Source organism: Nesoenas mayeri, assembly GCF_963082525.1.
Source record: "Nesoenas mayeri genome assembly, chromosome: 1".
NCBI classification, from domain to species: Eukaryota; Metazoa; Chordata; class Aves; order Columbiformes; family Columbidae; genus Nesoenas; species Nesoenas mayeri.
The window spans coordinates 212,343,624-212,361,734 of record NC_137541.1 but is presented as its reverse complement, the minus strand read 5'-3'; the positions used below and the strand labels follow the sequence as shown (position 1 = coordinate 212,361,734).

At 54.0% G+C, this 18,111-nt stretch overlaps 1 protein-coding gene across 1 annotated transcript; it reads left to right on the top strand.

The window, feature by feature from the left end:
- Positions 1-17,037: 17,037 nt before the first annotated feature.
- On the top strand, positions 17,038-18,111 carry TPBGL (trophoblast glycoprotein like; the record flags this gene model as incomplete). Its single annotated transcript, XM_080351038.1, has 1 exon — positions 17,038-18,111. The coding sequence occupies one exon, from the start codon at positions 17,038-17,040 to the stop codon at positions 18,109-18,111; it is 1,074 nt and encodes a 357-aa protein (XP_080207164.1).

Here is an 18,111-nt window from a genome sequence, read left to right as displayed (position 1 = left end):
AAACAGCCCTGGGGCGCATCGCCTCTTGAGCCACCACACTGACCTCAGCTGTGCATGAGGCTCCATCTCCACTTCTCTGCCCCTTGCATCTCCCCTCTGCCTGTGAAATATCTGGGATTAAAGGAAACTTTATTAATGGGCATTACAGACAGTAAAACACATGGCAGGAGAGGCAGCTAATCCTGCATGGCCAGAGGGATGAGGAGGCTGTGGTGCACAAATCACAGCATCTGTAGCTTTTTTAATGCTGTTGGGTAACAGACGTAGCCAAGCGTGTAACAAACAAGGTTAAAATTTCATGCCGTACTCAAACAAACCACTTTTTCCCCCCAAAAATAAAGCTTTTACATTTGCAAAAGCCTCCGATTAACCTTGTCATTTAACCACAAGCTGCAGAACTTAAAGTAAGGAAGGGGTAGTGTTTATTTCCCGTAACTTCCTGTGCTCAATGTCTCCTGTGCTTTATCACTGACACTGGATAAGAGGCTGGGCCACAAACTCCCAGTGTGATCCTGGACAAGGTTTTTGGATCCAGGACTCAAAAAGCATCACCTTGACTTGGGGTGAGCTGGTTGCCTTAACACCTCAAGGATGGGTCCTTATTCTTCATGAGTCTCAACGTTCTCCAGGTATTTCAAGGTTTGTGCCTTGCTCATAGTGGTTACAAGCCAAGAAAGTCCCTGCAGAGGTTAAATTTTGGCATCCAAACAAAATCATAGGCAAAAATAGCAGCTCCTCAATGGATTTATGGTAGAATTGAGGGCATTTTCCCTGCTCTGGTGGGCTGAGAAAAGTAGAAGTTTCAGACATTGCTTGGTCAGAGTGGCAGGCATGTTGGATTTTCTAGGACAAACAACAAAAATCTCACCTCCTAGAGACTTATTTTGAAGATTGGTGTTTTTCAGTGAGCTGAAATCAGGCCAGGAAGCATCCTTCATGCACCATGGAAATTTGGAAATGCTGGAAATGTGGAAATGGCCCAGTAGAAATGCCTCTGCCTTTGCACAGGGACATAAGCGACATAGGTCCTTCTCAAACATGTGGATTACGCACTTGCGCATCCTCAGACCAGCCGCAAACACGTGCTGCTCCCACGAGAGATGCTCATGGATGCTCCAGAGGCATCGCTCCATTTAAGCATCCTCAGATGATGGCTAGCTCATTTATTTTTGTTTATCTTAATTGAGCTGCATATGATTGCAGTCAGCTTCAGTTAAAAACATCCTTCATCTCTGATCAGCTCCGCAACGCTCCCTTGCTGCCACCAAGCTCTCGCTCCCCATGGGTCTCCAGTCTACCGCTTGTGTTGGCGTGTCCCATAGCAAGCTGCATGGTCCCCAGTAGCCACATAACAGGTGGTCCCACATGTCTATTACCACGTAAAAGCATGGCCAAGGTCCATGACCTCTTGCTCTTCTCCCTTGGGTCTCAGAGGCTGAGGAGTTTGCTAGTCCCATCTCCAGCACGTAAACCCCTTCAGCCTTACAGAAAAGAGCTGGTGTTTTTCATCCTTTACAGTAAACAGAGCCTTAATCCAGGCCTTTAAGTCTGTCTAGATTTCGAAATAATTACAAGCAGCCTCCCAACTTGTACAAAGTTTGATTTAAGCCTTAATTTAATGGTTTATTCGGAGAGCAGGAAGTAAGCTGGAGCTGCCAATTAGGAGCCATCTGTTTTCTCCTAATCTTTTGCAGGCTTCAGATCAGCAAACAAGAACCACCATGGCTGGACAATCACTTCTGCCAGTTACAAACAACCCAACGGTTCTCTGAGGGGCGCTGTCTCCAGGGACCATGTCCTGGTGTCTTCAGGGATCATAGAATCATAGAACTGCAGAAGGGTTTGGGTTGAAGGGACCTTAAAGCTCCCCCAGTGCCACCCCTGCCATGAGCAGGGACATCTTCACCAGCTCAGGTTGCTCAGAGCCCCGTCCAGCCTGGCCTGGGATGTCTCCAGGGATGGTTCATCCACCACCTCTCTGGCCAACCTGGGACAGGCTCTCACCACCCTCAGGGCCAACAATTCCTTCCTCATGTCTAGATGAATGGCTTCTTCTCCTCCTGGAGTCAGAGGTGACCATGGGGAGGTGCAGGTAGGTTGCTCTGGGGAGACAGAAAGGACAAACATGGATCAGTGCTGGAGAGAACGGAGATGTTTTCTCGACAGAGACAACGGAGGTGGTTGCTTTGAGCAGGACCCTACATCTTGATGGTACCTGGAAAAAGATCCTTAAAGAGTAGATGGATTGGAGCACCCCAGACAAAGAGGAATGGATAGATTTCTCTTGCAGAAATAGCTGTTTCGCACATCCCTCCTTACAGCATCCCAAGGAGAAGACACCAAGGAGTATATAACAAGGGCAGGTGTAGAGTCTTGCATCTGGGTGGGAACAACCCCAGGTTCCAGTGTAAGTTGGGGAATAACCTATTAGAGAGCAGTGTAGGGGAAAGGGACCTGGGGGTCCTGGGGACAGCAGGGTGAGCATGAGCCAGCACTGGGCCCTTGTGGCCAGGAAGGCCAATGGTACCTGGGGTGGGTTAGAAGGGGGTGGTCAGTGGGTCAGAGAGGTTCTCCTGCCCCTCTGCTCTGCCCTGGGGAGACCACACCTGGAATCTTGTGTCCAGTTGTGGCCCCTCAGTTCCAGCAGGACAGGGAACTGCTGGAGAGAGTCCAGCACAGCCACCAAGATGCTGCAGGGAGTGGAGCATCTCCCGTGTGAGGAAAGGCTGAGGGAGCTGGGGCTCTGGAGCTGGACAAGAGGACATTGAGGGGGGACCTCATTAATGTTTACAGATATCTAAAGGAGGAGTGTCAGGAGGATGGAGCCAGGCTCTTCTCGGTGACAACCAGTGATAGGACAAGGGGCAATGGGTACAAACTGGAACACAGGAGGTTCCACTTAAATATAAGAAGAAACTTGTTCCTGGTGAGGGTGTCAGAGCCTGGCTCAGGCTGCCCAGGGGGTTGTGGAGTCTCCTTCTGTGCAGACATTCCAACCCGCCTGGACACCTTCCTGTGTAACCTCATCTGGGTGTTCCTGCTCCATGGGGGGATTGCACTGGATGAGCTTTCCAGGTCCCTTCCAACCCCTGACGTTCTGGGATTCTGTGTGATTCTGTGATTTCTGGACAGCTGATCATGGCTGGGAGAGGAGCAAGTCTGCCAAAGACTAAATAATTCCCCCTGCCCAGAACAAGCCACCAGGGACAGGCACATGTCCCTAAAGGTCAGCACAGGCCTTCCCTGCTCCCATTCCCCGTGTGCACCAACCTCCAGGTGAGGACAGGCACTGGCAATGGGAGCTGGCTCTGCTCCCAGGCCAGCTGGTCCCACGCCCTTGGTGCATCACCAGAGTCGAACAACTCTCACAGCTCTGAAGTTAATAATAACTCTGGAGAGATCACATCGGGCTTGCTCATCCCTAAAATCTTCTCCATGTCGCAGGTTAAAACAAAACAAAACAAATCTCTATTCTAAGCCCAGCATAAAAGTTATTGGGGGCTGCTGAGAGGTATCTGCCCTTCCTGCTGTAGGGACCCTGCAGAGATAACATCTCCCCCAGCTCCCACATCATCAGCAGAGGGGTCCTGCGGGGAAATGACTCAGAAAATGTCTTTGAGAAGTCAAAAGATGGGGGCTCTCCATGCTCCTCCTCCCACGCAGCAGTTTCGGAACAGCCTGTGCTTTGATTCTCAGAAGGCTCCATTGCAACCTTGATGAAGCTCTTTGGGTTTTTATACACCAACCATTAAACAACAATAAAACAGCAATAACAGCAGGATCATTTACCAGATGTTATCATCTCCTTTGTCTGCATTTTCTCCTGCAAAATATTCTGGCTGCATCATTTTGCTCAGGTACCACCTCTGTTGACCTGCCCGTGGTGGCACAAGTCTCTCCAGTGGCAGAGAAAAGCCCACCCTGCTTGGGTCCAAGGCATGAGGAGCAGCAGAAGGAGAATAACCAAGGACCTGCCCCAGCCCAGGCTCGGGAAGTTTTGGAAAGCGGTTGCATTACGAGTCATTCACGACTTTGATTCATGGTGCTAGAGATGCTTCTGCGGGAAATATCTGGTTGTCAGCTCTGCTGAGTCACACCGCTGCTCTCCACAGTGATACCTCCCTGAAAACACCTTCCCCACCTGGCTGGGAGCCTTCTGTCCAACAACACCTCCTACCCCACTGATTTTTACTGTACATGGACAAGGGTGGTAGCTATCAAGGGCCCAGCAGATCAGTCAGGGCTCTCATGCCTGCCAGATGCCACCACACTTTCCTTAAGACCTCATGAATGCTGTCTCTTGGTGCAATTTGGTCTGAAGGACAAATACATAAAATCACAGAATCACAGAATAGTTTGGGTTGAAGGGACCTTCCCAGCTCCCCAGTGCCCCCCCTGCCATGAGCAGGGACATCTTCACCAGCTCAAGTTGCTCAGAGCCCCGTCCAGCCTGGCCTGGGATGTCTCCAGGGATGGTTCATCCACCACCTCTCTGGACAACCTGGGCCAGGCTCTCACCACCCTCAGGGCCAACAATTTCTTCCTTATGTCTGTCCCAAATCTCCCTCCTTCAGTTTAAAACCATCACCTCTTGTCCTATCGCAACAGGCCCTGATGGTGCAGGGAGGTCAGGGAAAGACTTGGAGGAGACTTGGAGACATCACCATGGATGGGAAGAGGTAGGAAAGTTCTCCGAGTGTGGATGGTGTACAGCCCCAGCCCTACCACCCACATCTTGCAGACCTCTAGCAGGTGTTGCCTACTCTAGGCATGGTGCCATGAGACCTTTCCATGCTGGGTGTCAGGGTGACTTGTCCATCCCACACCCACCTAGAGATGTGCTGCAACCACTTGGTGACTCACCCAGCCCTCAGCCACCCTTTTGGGGCAGCATTTCTCCCGCTGAAAGAGCTGGCATTGCTGGGCTGGCTCCATGCAAGTCCAACATCTCTTTCCACTTGCACATCATGCATTTCTCCCAAGTTTCCCCTCAGGGAGGAGCTTCCCAATAGCATCCACAAAACCAACCCGTTGCCTTTCTGAACCCTTCTTTTCCTCACAATGCAGCCAAGGACAGAGTGTCCAAGGCCACAGCATCATCAGAAGGTCCCTCCTTGTGTCACCTTGCAACATAGGACAACACCTGGGGTAGCTTCATGGACCGATCTTCTCTCTGGCAACCAGTGATAGGACCCGAGGGAACGGCAGAAGACGTGCCAGGGAGGGTCAGTGGGACATGAGGAAAAGGTTCTTCCCCAGAGGTGCTGGACACTGAACAGGCTCCCCAGGGAGGTGTCACAGCCCCAACCTGACAGTGTTCAACAAGAGACTGGACAACATCCTCAGACACACGGGGTGAATTTTAAGGTTGTCCTGTGCAGGGACAGGAGTTGGACTCGATGATCCTTGTGGGTCCTTCCAGCTCAGGACATTCTATGATTTTATGACTGCTCTGCTGGGACAGGTTTTGCATGACCTTCACTTGAACAACTTATCCCCTGGGTTAAACTCAGGAATAGCTCTTTCCTTGCTGGGCTTTACATTGTGAGTCTCTTAAAATGGATTTTAAACTGGCAGATGACTGTGGTTCATAAAAGAAAATGGGATTCGTTTTTCTCCCTGGGTTTTTGCTGGGGTTTCAGTCAGCAGCGCCAAGCCAAAGCCCTTGATGTTTTACAGCTCCCACTAATGCACCGGTGCTTCCCAAAGCAAACTATTTATGACCGTGCCACAGGAGAGAAGGTGGAAGGTCCCCACGGGAAGATATTTATAACCCTGCTGATCGCTAGCCTCTGCTTTTCCCCCCGAGCATCCCCTCTGCAGGCAGGATGTTATAAACATTGCAATGATCTCTGTTGTCGCTCCTTACTCAGAAATCACCATCACATCTCCCTTAGGAAGAATTCACCATAAAGCTCATGTGCTGAGCCCAGGTTCACCACAGGTGAGATGCTGGATGCTACACACCCATCATCCTTCCCAGATTCAAAGTAGCTCCAAATACTATGAAAATACGGTTGCCCGTGGGAGATGAGGAACAAAGTCTGAGATACAAAGATGCTGAGGGGTCTGGAGCATCTTTGTGATGAGGAGACATTGAGAGAGCTGGGGCTGCTGAGCTGGAGAAGAGAAGCTGAGAGGGATGTGATCAATGGATCAATATGTCAGGGTGGGTGTCAGAGGATGGACCAGACTCTGTTCAGTGGTGCCCAACGCCAGGGTGAGGGGCAACGGGCACAGACTGAAATACAGGAGGCTCCATCTGAACATGAGCAGCAACTTGTGTGCTGGGAGGTGCCAGAGCCTGGCCCAGGCTGCCCAGAGCGGGTGTGGAGTCTCCTTCTCTGAGACATTCAAACCCCCTGGGATCCTGTGTGATCTGCTCTGTGACCCTGCGTGAGCAGGTGGGTTGGACTGGATGATCTCCAGAGGTCCCTTCAACCCAGCCACCCCGTGATTCTGTGATGTCATTCTAGGGACATTGTAGGGACTACAGGACACTTTGGTCTCATGCTTTTCTTTGCAGAGGTCTCTGAGGAGGCCACACTTGCCCGGTCCCCTCCAGAGCAGGACTGTCACTGCTGAGAGTGACCCCTGGCCACCTTCTCTAAGAGCAAGTCCTGGCATAGCCGCGCCACCTGAGTACTTTTATGCTGCCTTTCGTTTTCATTTAGACTCAGGAGACCACTTCTGAATAATGCAAACCCAGGTCCTATCACAGCATTTCAGCAGCTGGAAGGCAGAAATACCCTGAGGTGGCAGGGGGCAGAGACCTCCCCAACTCATTGCACTAAATTTTGGGGCTGGCCACCAGCTTGCTGGATGGGAGAAGCCCCTAGAACCTTCTCCAAGAGCTCCCCTAGAGCTGATCCCCCTCAGGGCAGATCCAGGTAGGACTTATATTCCCATCCGTGTTGTGGGATGCAACACGGGGCAGACAGGGAAATGCTTGAGTTCCGAGAAGGGCAACAGAGCTTGAGAAGGGGCTGGAGCACAAGTGTGATGGAGCGGTTGAGGGACCTGGGGGGTTCAGCTGGAGAACAGGAGCTGAGGGGAGACCTTCTGATCTCTGAACTGCCTGAAAGGAGCTTGGAGCCAGGGGTGTCAGGCTCTGCTCCCCAGGAACAAGCGCCAGGAACAGAGGAAACGGCCTCAAGTTGCGCCAGGGGAGGTTGAGGTTGTATTGGAGTAGGTTGCTCCAAGTGGGTGTCCCCACATCAGTGTCCCCAGGTGACAGCCCTGTCCCTAAGGATCCTTGTTCCTCTGTTCTGCCCTGGCCATGCCCAAAGGAGGATCTTTGAGTTCAGCTCTGCTGTCAGGCATCATAGAACCACAGAATAGTTTGGGTTGAATGGACCTTCCCAGCTCCCCCAGTGCCCCCCCTGCCATGAGCAGGGACATCTTCACCAGCTCAGGGTGCTCAGAGCCCCGTCCAGCCTGGCCTGGGATGTCTCCAGGGATGGTTCAGCCACCACCTCTCTGGCCAACCTGGGCCAGGCTCTCACCACCCTCAGTGTAAAACACTTTTCCCTCATGTGTGGTCTGAATCAAAACCCAGATTTCACGTCTCCACGTTCAGGGTGTGCAGGAGCCACAGTGCTGATCTTTAATTAAATATTCTCAAAGTGCCGTATGCTATCATGGGTGAGTGTGTAATTTGTCATGTCTCCATTATTAATTATCAGCTCAAATATGAGTAATTGTGCCCTCCTCCCCCTCCTCTCCCTCCCCAAGTCCCACACTGAGGAAAATTTATAGCTTTTTACTTTCTTGGTGTAGTAGCAAGAGCTCAACCAGCTGGCAATGAAAAATATCCAGGAGAAGCATATGCTGGAGCAGTGGAGGGAGTGCTCAGTGGACCATCAGCTGCCTGTTCTCTAATTGCATCGCTGCCTTGGCTTCCACTGGAGTTGATAATTCAGGATGCTACAAGCAGCTTCATGTCAGCCATCACCTGGGTATAAAGCTCAGCCCAGTGCGGCGCGGGGTCGGCTGGAGGTTGGGATGTTTGCTCCATCACCATCCCACTCGTCCTCGCCAGCAAACCACGTCATTAATGTGGTTTGGAACCCACTCATTAAACTCTGGAGATGGATTTGACACCCTGAAAAGCATGAAATAACAATTCTCCAAAGCAACAGAAAAAGAAGATAAATGGGCCTGAAGGGCTCCAGGAGGAGTTTCTGCAATGAGAAGAGAGATCACACAACTGAAGATCACACCAGAGCCCTTTGATTTCTTACCCACCCCACAGCTGCCAGAAAGTGTCAGGCAGATAATTAAACAGGAGAGGGGGAATTGCTGATGAATGGAGTCTAGAAATCCAGTTTATTATAGGAGCGAGTTCACAGACTCACAAAATGGTTAGCGTTGGAAGGGACCTCTAGAGGTCACCTAGTCTGACAAGGTGCCCTTGTGGCCAAGAGGACAATGGTACCTGGGGTGTGTGAGGAAGAATGTGGGCAGCAGGTCAGGGAGGTTGTTCCTCCCCCTCTGCTGCCCTGGTGAGGCCACATCTGCAGAACTGGGGCCAGTCCTGGGCTCCCCAGTAGAAGAAGGACAAGGAATCACTGGAGAGAGTCCAGGGAGGGACATAAAGATGCTGAGGGGTCTGGAGCATCTTTGTGATGAGGAGACACTGAGAGAGCTGGGGCTGCTGAGCTGGAGAAGAGAAGCTGAGAGGGATGTGATCAATGGATCAGTATCTCAGGGGACGTGTCAGAGGATGGACCAGACTCTGTTCAGTGGTGCCCAATGCCAGGGTGAGGGGCAACGGGCACAGACTGAAACACAAGAGGTTCCTTCTGAATATGAGGAGAAACTGAGGGTGACAGAGCCTTGGAACAGGCTGCCCAGAGAGTTCAGAGAAGGACAATGGAGCTGGTGAAGGGGCTGGAGCACAAGTGCGATGTGGATTCCTCTGCTCCTGGCGCTTGTTCCTGGGGAGCAGAGCCCGACCCCCCTGGCTCCAAGCTCCTTTCAGGCAGTTCAGAGATCAGAAGGTCTCCCCTCAGCTCCTGTTCTCCAGCTGAACCCCTCAGGTCCCTCAGCCGCTCCATCACACTTGTGCTCCAGCCCCTCACCAGCTCCGTTCTCTTCTCTCAACTCGCTCCAGCACCTCAAGGGCTTCATTGTCCTGATGAATCATTTGCAGCTGGTAGCAAGAGGTTTTGCTTTTATTTGGGTTGCAAGGACCCTTTTGAAGAAGCATGGGACCCCCTCATGTGCAAACATGGGCTGGATGCCTCTGATCAGCCCCAGCCCATGATCATCCTGTAACCACAATAGCACAAGTGTCCCCTCCCCAAATGACCCCATGTCCCATCCATAAACTATTTTAACCTCCTTTTCTCTTTGCACCCTGGGTAGGTGTCTGTGCCATTGCTGCAGGAATGATCCCATTCAACCCCATCACAATGGGGACACGTTCCCCCACCATGCTGGGGATGGGACCACCCTGAGTCACAGGGCAGTGACTTTTGGGGACCAGGTCCAGCTGGCTCAGCTCCCCGCTTCTCCTACATCCAAGAGGGATAAAACCTCCCAGAGTAGGGGTCTCCCATGCTTTTCTGGGATGGAGAATGCCATGGAGAGGACTCCGACTCCTTGGGAAGGGACAGCCCATGCGGGCGGAGGAGCACCGCAGGCAAAACTGCTGATGCAAGCAAATCCATCGGGAGGAAGGCTGTGCCCTCTGGACTATTTTTGGCTTGTTTTTCTTAACTATGGAGCCACTGATCTATGATATTGTCATTGCTGTGACTCTGTAGTTGGAATTGCATCAAACCAGAGTTGCAGAGAGGGTTGCACATGGGTCTCGGGGGACCGGTAATGGGAGAGAGCCCTTCACCTCCTGTTTACACTTTAATGCCCATCCAGGTTATTCATTATTTATTGCTAATGTATTTATAGCGCATTACTAGCACGCACGGTGCTTTGCAGACATTTGGGGAAAAGGTCCTCTCTCCTTTGGATATCGTGGTATAAATAGAGTGGTTTAACACAACCCGGGCTCTGCTGAACCTTTGCCTTTGTACCCGAGCTCTGATGAGGTGGAGGGTCCATCTCTCCCCTCCTGGGTCTTGTTGCTTCTCCATGGGTGTTTTCTTTTCCTGTAGCATTTGCTCTGCGCATCTGTTTGGTCCGGGATACACAGCAAAGCCAGGCCTGTCTGCGGGCACCTAAAGCACCCGCTCCCTGACACACATTAATCTGCACCTTTGTTCTCAACCCAGGGACTGCAACACAGCAAAGGAAACTGGACATCACAGTCCAGGGCTGCAGGGTTTCATTTATTTGGGGTGAAAAATCATCCTGATGACTTCAGGTCCCATGGCCGGGGGTCCTGACTCAGTGCCTTCACTTGTCCCTGCATCTTCCCTCACAGTTCATCAGGAATCATCTCTGCAACCCAACACGTAACACAGTGACCACATAGAATCACAGAAGGGTTTGGGTTGAAGGGACCTTAAAGCTCCCCCAGTGCCCCCCCTGCCATGAGCAGGGACATCTTCACCAGCTCAGGTTGCTCAGAGCCCCGTCCAGCCTGGCCTGGGATGTCTCCAGGGATGGTTCAGCCACCACCTCTCTGGACAACCTGGGCCAGGCTCTCACCACCCTCAGGGCAACAATTTCTTCCTCATGTCTGGCCTGAATCTTCCTCCTTTAGTTTCAAACCATCACCCCTTGTCCTGTCACAACAGGCCCTGCTAAAATGTCTGTCCCCATCTTTCTTCTTGACCCCTTTTAATCCAGAAAGGCCGCACTAAGGTCTCCTTGGAGCTTCTGTTCTCCAGCTGAACACCCCAACTCTCTCAGCCTGTCCCCCAGCAGAGCTGTTCCAGCCTCGCATCATTTCTGGGGCTCCTCTGCCCCTCTCCAGCAGCTCCATGTGTGTTCTGTGCTGAGGACCCAGAGCTGGGCTCAGTGCTCCAGGTGACCACAACCAGCCCAAACAGACTTGCCCACCCACAGCTGCATTTGCAAGTCCATAATGTTTAAATGTAAAATCTTTGATACCATCTTTAAATATGCACCAATTAGGACCAATTCCACTTGGTTTTCTGGATGTCAATGAATCAATTAGCAGAACCGTGTCAAGCTTGGACCCAGTGGGATGGACGGTGGCTGCACTACAAAGTGTCCCTCACCATCCTCTGACCAAGTGGCATTTGTGATCTGGATGCTACCAGCTGGGACATATGGACAGAGGAGCTGTGGAGCAAGAAATGCTCCATGCATACACGAGGTTCTTAGGGACATGGTGAACTTGACAGTGTTGGGTTAATGGTTGGAGTCAACGATCTTAATGGTCTATTCCAGCCAAAATCATAGAATCATTTTGGTTGGAAAAGCCCCTCAAGATCAAGAATCCAACCGTTCCCCCACCCCTGTCCCAGCCCCATGTCCTGAGAACCTCATGTCCGTCTGTCCAACCCTCCAGGGATGGTGACTCCAGCACTGCCCTGGGCAGCCTGTTCCAATGCCCGACATGATTCCATGGTTCTAAGAAAAGGGGGTGGCACGAAGCACCCAGCTGACTGGTCGCTGCTGGTGACCACTGATCGCAGGGATGAACTCATGACAGCAGTGATAACCGAACCAGACACAGCCCGCAGGGACGTGCTGTCCCCACCTTGTTTTGTCTGCCCGTCCTGGCTTGCCTCTTATTTTCCACTTCTTATCTGCTCATGCTGAGCAAACAGCAGAGGAGAAGGTGGTTTCTGCCAGGTCATGGGGAACCAGCTTGGCCATGGGACCAGGGAGTCCCAGCCTGACTCGCAGCCCCACTGCCCATCGCGTCTTTGTGCCATCCCTGGAGCAACACACCAAATCTGGGACATATTCTCCCATTCTCCGGCATCCTGGGGACTGTCCCGTGTTGGGATAAAAGCAGATTTTTACAAAACCTGAGTGGGTACACACAAGGGAGGGAGAAGAAGCCACCTGGGTCAAAGCAAAACCTGAAACAGGACCTGTCACTTCAGTGCCAAACCCCTTGCAAATACAGATGGGAGGGCATTTCTAAGAGGAAAAGCTGTCGTTTCCAACAGTTTCACGTGGAAAATGTCAGAAGAAAATATTCCTCATTTTGCAGCGTTTTTCCAAGGATTCTCCCACAAAGAAATGAGCAATTCCAGTGTCACAGGCATGAGTTTTAAAGGGGTGCTGCACTCGGCTGCCACCGGCATTTGCTGAGCAAAGGTTAATTGTTGGGTTCAAATGCTACTATTTACAGATTATAGGATTTCTTAGCAGCAAAAGGGGTACTCTTACATGGCCCAAAGCACATGGCTGGGGCAGAAAACCACCACTTGAAAGGGACTCTCAGGAAAAGAAAAATAAAGGAAAATCAGGCCAGAAGGAGAAGAAATGCCCCATCCAAGAGGGCAGAGGAGGCAGAGGGACACTGTATGTGATGAACTCTGCACTCCTCTGCTCCTTCCCCCTTCGTCCCGACACATCTCAGGATGATATTGCAACCGGCACATCAACTCTTCCCCACCACCGATGCTAAAAAGGACTCAAGGTTGTGCAAGAGCATTGTCCTACAAAAGCAATTCGGTCTTTACATTTGTGGAGTAAGACTTGAAAATGTGTCCAGGAGAAGTGTAAAAGCCAGAAGAATATTTGCATCTGTTTTTTAAACCACCTGTTGTTTTTAAATCACCTATTTTTGATCTCTGAACTGCCTGAAAGGAGCTTGGAGCCAGGGGGGTCGGGCTCTGCTCCCCAGGAACAAGCGCCAGGAGCAGAGGAAACGGCCTCAAATTGCGCCAGGGGAGGGTGAGGTTGGATGTGGGAACAATTTCTTCCCCAAAGGGCTGTGGGGCATTGGAACAGGCTGCCCAGGGCAGTGCTGGAGTCACTATCCCTGGAGGGTTGGACAGACGGACATGAGGTTCTCAGGGCATGGGGCAGTGCCACGGGTGGGTTATGGTTGGACTCCATGATCTTGAGGGTCTTTTCCAACCAAAATGATTTTATGATTCTTTGATTATGTCTTCAGATCTTCCCTTCTCACCACACCTGTGTGACAGGTGAGACAAAGGGTCATGGCTTTAGTGGCAAAAAGCTGAGGTGGGAAGCAGTGGGAGAGGAGCTGGGAAGACCAAAAGGCTCCAGCTCTGAACCAGAGATGTGTTTGCACATCCCTGGGCTGAAAAACCAGAAATACCACGGACCAGCATCAAAGACGGGGAAGGAGAAGCATTGTCACAGAGCAGGTGGCTTTCCACCAGTTACTGAAGACATGGTGCAATTAATCGATTGCCTTTGAAAACCTCAAGTAGATAACGAGGTGATGAGTAGCGGTCTGTACGGATTTGTAGGAACAAATCGCATCAACCCAACCTAATCTCATCCTGTGACATGGTGATGGGCTCGTGGCATTGGAGCGATGTGGATCTCCTCACCTTTAACAGCAAAACATCTTCAACATCATTTCAAAGGTAGAATTATGGTTTGGGGAAGATGGTGTAGGAGGATCCCAAACCGATCCAAGTCCAACAAGGGCTCAATGGGGAGCCTGTGTTTGAAGGGATCCACAATCTAGTGTGACAATTAACGACTAGGAATGAAGAGCATCAACCTGGGGAGTCTATGTCGAGATGTCAGAACTGGAAAACAGATCCCAAGCCAACCAGCAATGACACAGGGATGTTGCTAGAGAGGATACGAACAGGCAGGACCAACAGGATGGATGGGAAGAGACAATAAACCCAGAAGTGACCCATCCTTTAGAGGATGGAGGAAGACTGGGGTGTCCATCTGCTCTGTGGGGTGACTGGAGGCTCAGTTTGGGGCTCTGCACTTCAAGAGAGTGATGACCCAACTGGAGAGAGGCCAGAAAACAGTGGCTGTGAGGAGAAAGTAGGGAAAAGCTCTGTCCTCCACACCTGCATCTGAAAGGATGGAGGTCCTGAGATGGTTCTGGGCTGAACCAGGCTGAACCAAGGAGCAGAGCGGCAGCTCCCTGAAGGTTCACAGCTTTGCTGAGATGATGGTGGCATCCATCTCCCATTCTGGGACTTCATCAACCCCCTCCTCAGACCCCACACCAGCCATGCCTGGGGAAGTCTGGGGTGTTTGCAGCAGGCAAGAAAGGCACCATGGTGCCACCAGGTGAGAGTCCTCACATCCCCAAAGCCACCCTGTTGCAAAGAGCCACCAAGATGCTGAAGGGAGTGGAGCATCTCCCGTGTGAGGAAAGGCTGAGGGAGCTGGGGCTCTGGAGCTGGACAAGAGGACACTGAGGGGGGACTCATTCCTGGGGATCAATGTGGAAAGGGGTGAGTGTCAGGAGGATGGAGCCAGGCTCTTCTCAGTGACAACCAGTGATAGGACAAGGGGCAATGGGTACAAACTGGAACACAGGAGGTTCCACTTAAATATGAGAAGCAACTTGTTCGTGGTGAGGGTGGCAGAGCCTGGCCCAGGCTGCCCAGGGGGGTTGTGGAGTCTCCTTCTGTGCAGACATTCCAACCCGCCTGGACACCTTCCTGTGTAACCTCATCTGGGTGTTCCTGCTCCATGGGGGGATTGCACTGGATGAGCTTTCCAGGGCCCTTCCAACCCCTGACATTCTGGGATTCTGTGGGTCTGTGCGCAGTACAGCACCACAGCACACGTCTTCTCCAAATCTTGGAACATCTCCACCCTTCAAAGTCAAAGGGTTCAGCTCCCTTTCAGCTGCAGCCAGGCTTCTGCTCTCCTGTCACCTCTAACGTCACTCACTGAGCATGTTTTATGGCTTTTGGAGAGGGAGAGAAGACACCCTGCCTCAACCTCATTCTCTTTACAGCAGGTGCTTCTTCTTCAAGGAGCCGCAGAGGAGGACTAAAAGGTGCTGGGACATTTGCAGCCCAGCAGATAAGAGGTTGCCAGGATCTCCACCTGGCCCACCGACCGCCTTGTTTTCAACAGTGCTATTGATTCATTAAATGTAGCAATTAAAATGTGATAAATGGGCCCCAAAGTGCTATTTTGGAGGAAAAGAGGCTCTGTCCATGAGTGTTGCGGTGCACGACCCACGGGCTCTCCCCACTCCTTCTCCTTCGGAGCAAGAGTTGATGCTGCCCCGTGCTTAAATATTGAACAGCACCCAATTAGTTGATATATTCCCAAGTTTGTTCTTTTCCCCCTGCACCTCCCACAAGCTCAAGCCAAATAATCACACCAGCATCCAAAATTCACCCAGTCCCTGCAAAATTCAGGAGAGCTTCAGGGAGGGGGAACCTCAAGGTGTGTGGGGGGGAAATCCTTTGGGAAAAAGGTCGGGATGAGAGACAATGGTGGGGAGGAGGTGAAACATCAAGATCCAGGAGAAAATGTACACGGGACGGAGTTTATTTAATATAACCCCCAGCTCAGGTTCATAGATGTATTTAGGCACCCAAAGAAGGTCCAGCACCCAAATCCTGCTGCGGACTGAACACAGTGCACCCAGCCCCCGGTTGTGCATCCAAAAATCTCACACCCACCCAAACACCGTCCCACATGGCCAGGGGCTTGTGGCCACAGAGTCACAGCAGCCTGTGCCCCACCGGCCCTCCACAGCCCCCAGGATGGTGGCGAGACCAAGTCAGGCTTTGCAGCAGAGGTAATAACTTCTATTAGCCTGGCGGATACAATAAAGAGAAAATAAAGCCGGGAGGGCACAAGGGGCCAGCGCCGCGTGCCCGGTGCCGGTCGGGTTATTTATTTCCAAGCCAGTCTAATAAAAGCGATGACCTCTCCATCCCTCGGCATTGCCCTCTCCCAGGAGCACGGACCGTGTCGATGCATGGACCCCACGGCTCCCCACGAGGCTGGGAGGGGATGGGGACCCACAAGGGACGATGCAACCGAGTTCTGAAAAGCCAAAGCAGCGATAACTTGGAGGCAGCGATGAAAAACCTGCCTGTGCCTCTCCCCGCACTGCATCCCTCAGGGATGCTGTGGGATGTCCGGCTTTTTGGGCAATAGGGACCAGGGCTGGAAGGGGACCAGGACAACTCCCGAATCCTCCCTGGGCTGGGAAGAGACCGGGACGGCCCCCATTCCCTCCCCAGGGTTGGGGTAGAGGGCACCGCAACAGCCCCCAGCTCCCCGCATGGTGAGAAAGAACCGGGACACCACCCAGATCTTCTCCAGGGCTGGAGGGGGACTGGGACATCCATACTCTGACCCCGCCGGGTTGGAAGGGGACCAGGACAGCCCCCAAATCCTCCCCGTGTTGAAAAGGGACCGGGAGAGCCCCCAACCCCTCCCCGGGATGGAAGGAGACGGGGACACCCCTCAAAGCTTCCCCGGGCGCGATGGGGACCGCGACATCCCCCAACCCCTCCCTGGGATGGAAGCGACCTCGTCAGCGCCCCCCCCCCCAAAGCGGCGGGGACCGGCGCTTGTGAGCGGTGCCGAATCGAGCTGAGCCGAGCCAAGCCAAGCGGCGCCAAGCCGAGCCCAGCCGAGCCAAGCCGAGCCGAGCCCGGCCAAGACGCGCCGAGTCCAGTCGAGCCGAGTCGAACCGAGACGAGCCCAGCCGCGCAGTGACAAGTCGAACCGAGCCGAGTCCAGCAGAGCCGAGCCCAGCCAAGCCGAGCAGAGCCGAGCCGCGACACACCGAACCGAGCCGAGTCCAGCAGAGCCGAGCCCAGGCAAGCCGAACCGTGAGAAGCCGAGCCCGGCCAAGCCGAGCCCAGCGAGCCGCGCCTCTCCCCCGACGGCAGCTTGCCCACCGCGCTCCTCCGCCCAGCCCGCAGCGCCAGGCAGCCCCAACCCATCCCCCTTCCCTCTCTTCCACCTCCTCCTCCTCCTCCTCCACCTCCTCCTCCTCCTCCTCCTTTTCCTCCTCCCCCCTCTCCCCCCCCAGCCCGATTTGGGCAGCGGCGCGGCCGCCGCTCCCCGCAGAGCCACCGTGTGCGGGCGCCGCGCCGGAGGCAGCTCAGCCCCGGGGGGGGCTGAAGGGAGGCAGGTCCGTCCCCCCCACTCCCCAACCCCTCCATCACCCCCCCTCTGCATCACCCCCCCCCACCCCTGCATGCCCGGCCAGCGAGCATGGCCCGCAGGCAGGTGCGGGCAGCGGGCAGCGGGGGCTGGTTGCCCTGGCTGGGGTTCGCTTTGCTGCCTTTGGCCGTGACCCCCGGCGCCCCCCCCGGGAGCTGCCCGTCCGCCTGTTACTGCGTGGCCACCCCGGAGCTGGTGCAGTGTCGGTACGAGAGGCTGGAGGAACCCCCGGGCGAGCTGCCGCTCACCGTGCACAACCTCAGCATCGTCGGGAGCAACCTGAGCGTGTTGCACCGCGCCGCCTTCGCCGCCCGCCCGCTGCCGGACCTTCGCTTGCTCCGCTTGCACCACGACAACATCCAAACCGTCGAGGACATGGCTCTGCAAGGGTTGCCCGCCCTACGTACCCTCGACCTGAGCCACAACCCGTTGCAATCGGTGGCCACCGGTGCTTTCGCTGGTGTGCCGCTGCTGCGCACGCTGCAGCTCAACCAGGCGCTGCTGGCCACCCCGTTGGAGGACCAGCTCGCCTTGGCCCTGCGCAACCTCAGCTTGCGGCGCTTGGAGCTGGCGGGCAACGCGCTGCGGGTGCTGCCGACCGCCCTGCTGCCTGCCGGCCTGGAGGAGCTGGACCTGCACAACAACTCGCTGCAGCGGCTGGCGGCCCCCGAGCTGCGGATCCTGGACGCGCCGGGGTTGCGGGGGCTACGGCTGATGTTGGGGAACAACCCGTTGAGTTGTGACTGTGCCCTGCGCCCGTTCCTCGCCTGGCTACGCGCCGCCACCGCCCGCGTGCCCGACGCCCGCAGCCTGCGCTGCAGCGGGCCCCCGGCGCTGCGTGGGGCCGTCCTGCTGCGGCTGCGGCCCGAGGGGCTGGCGTGCACAGGCGAGGAGGACGGCGAGCCCGGCCAGCTGGAAACGGCCTCGTACGTCTTCTTCGGCATCGTGCTGGCCCTCATCGGCATCGTCTTCCTCATGGTGCTCTACCTGAACCGCCGCGGTATCAAGCGCTGGCTCCACAACCTGCGCGAGGCTTGCCGCGACCAGATGGAGGGTTACCACTACCGCTATGAGCAGGACGCCGACCCCCGCCGTGCCAGCGCCATCGACACCCCCGGCCTCTGA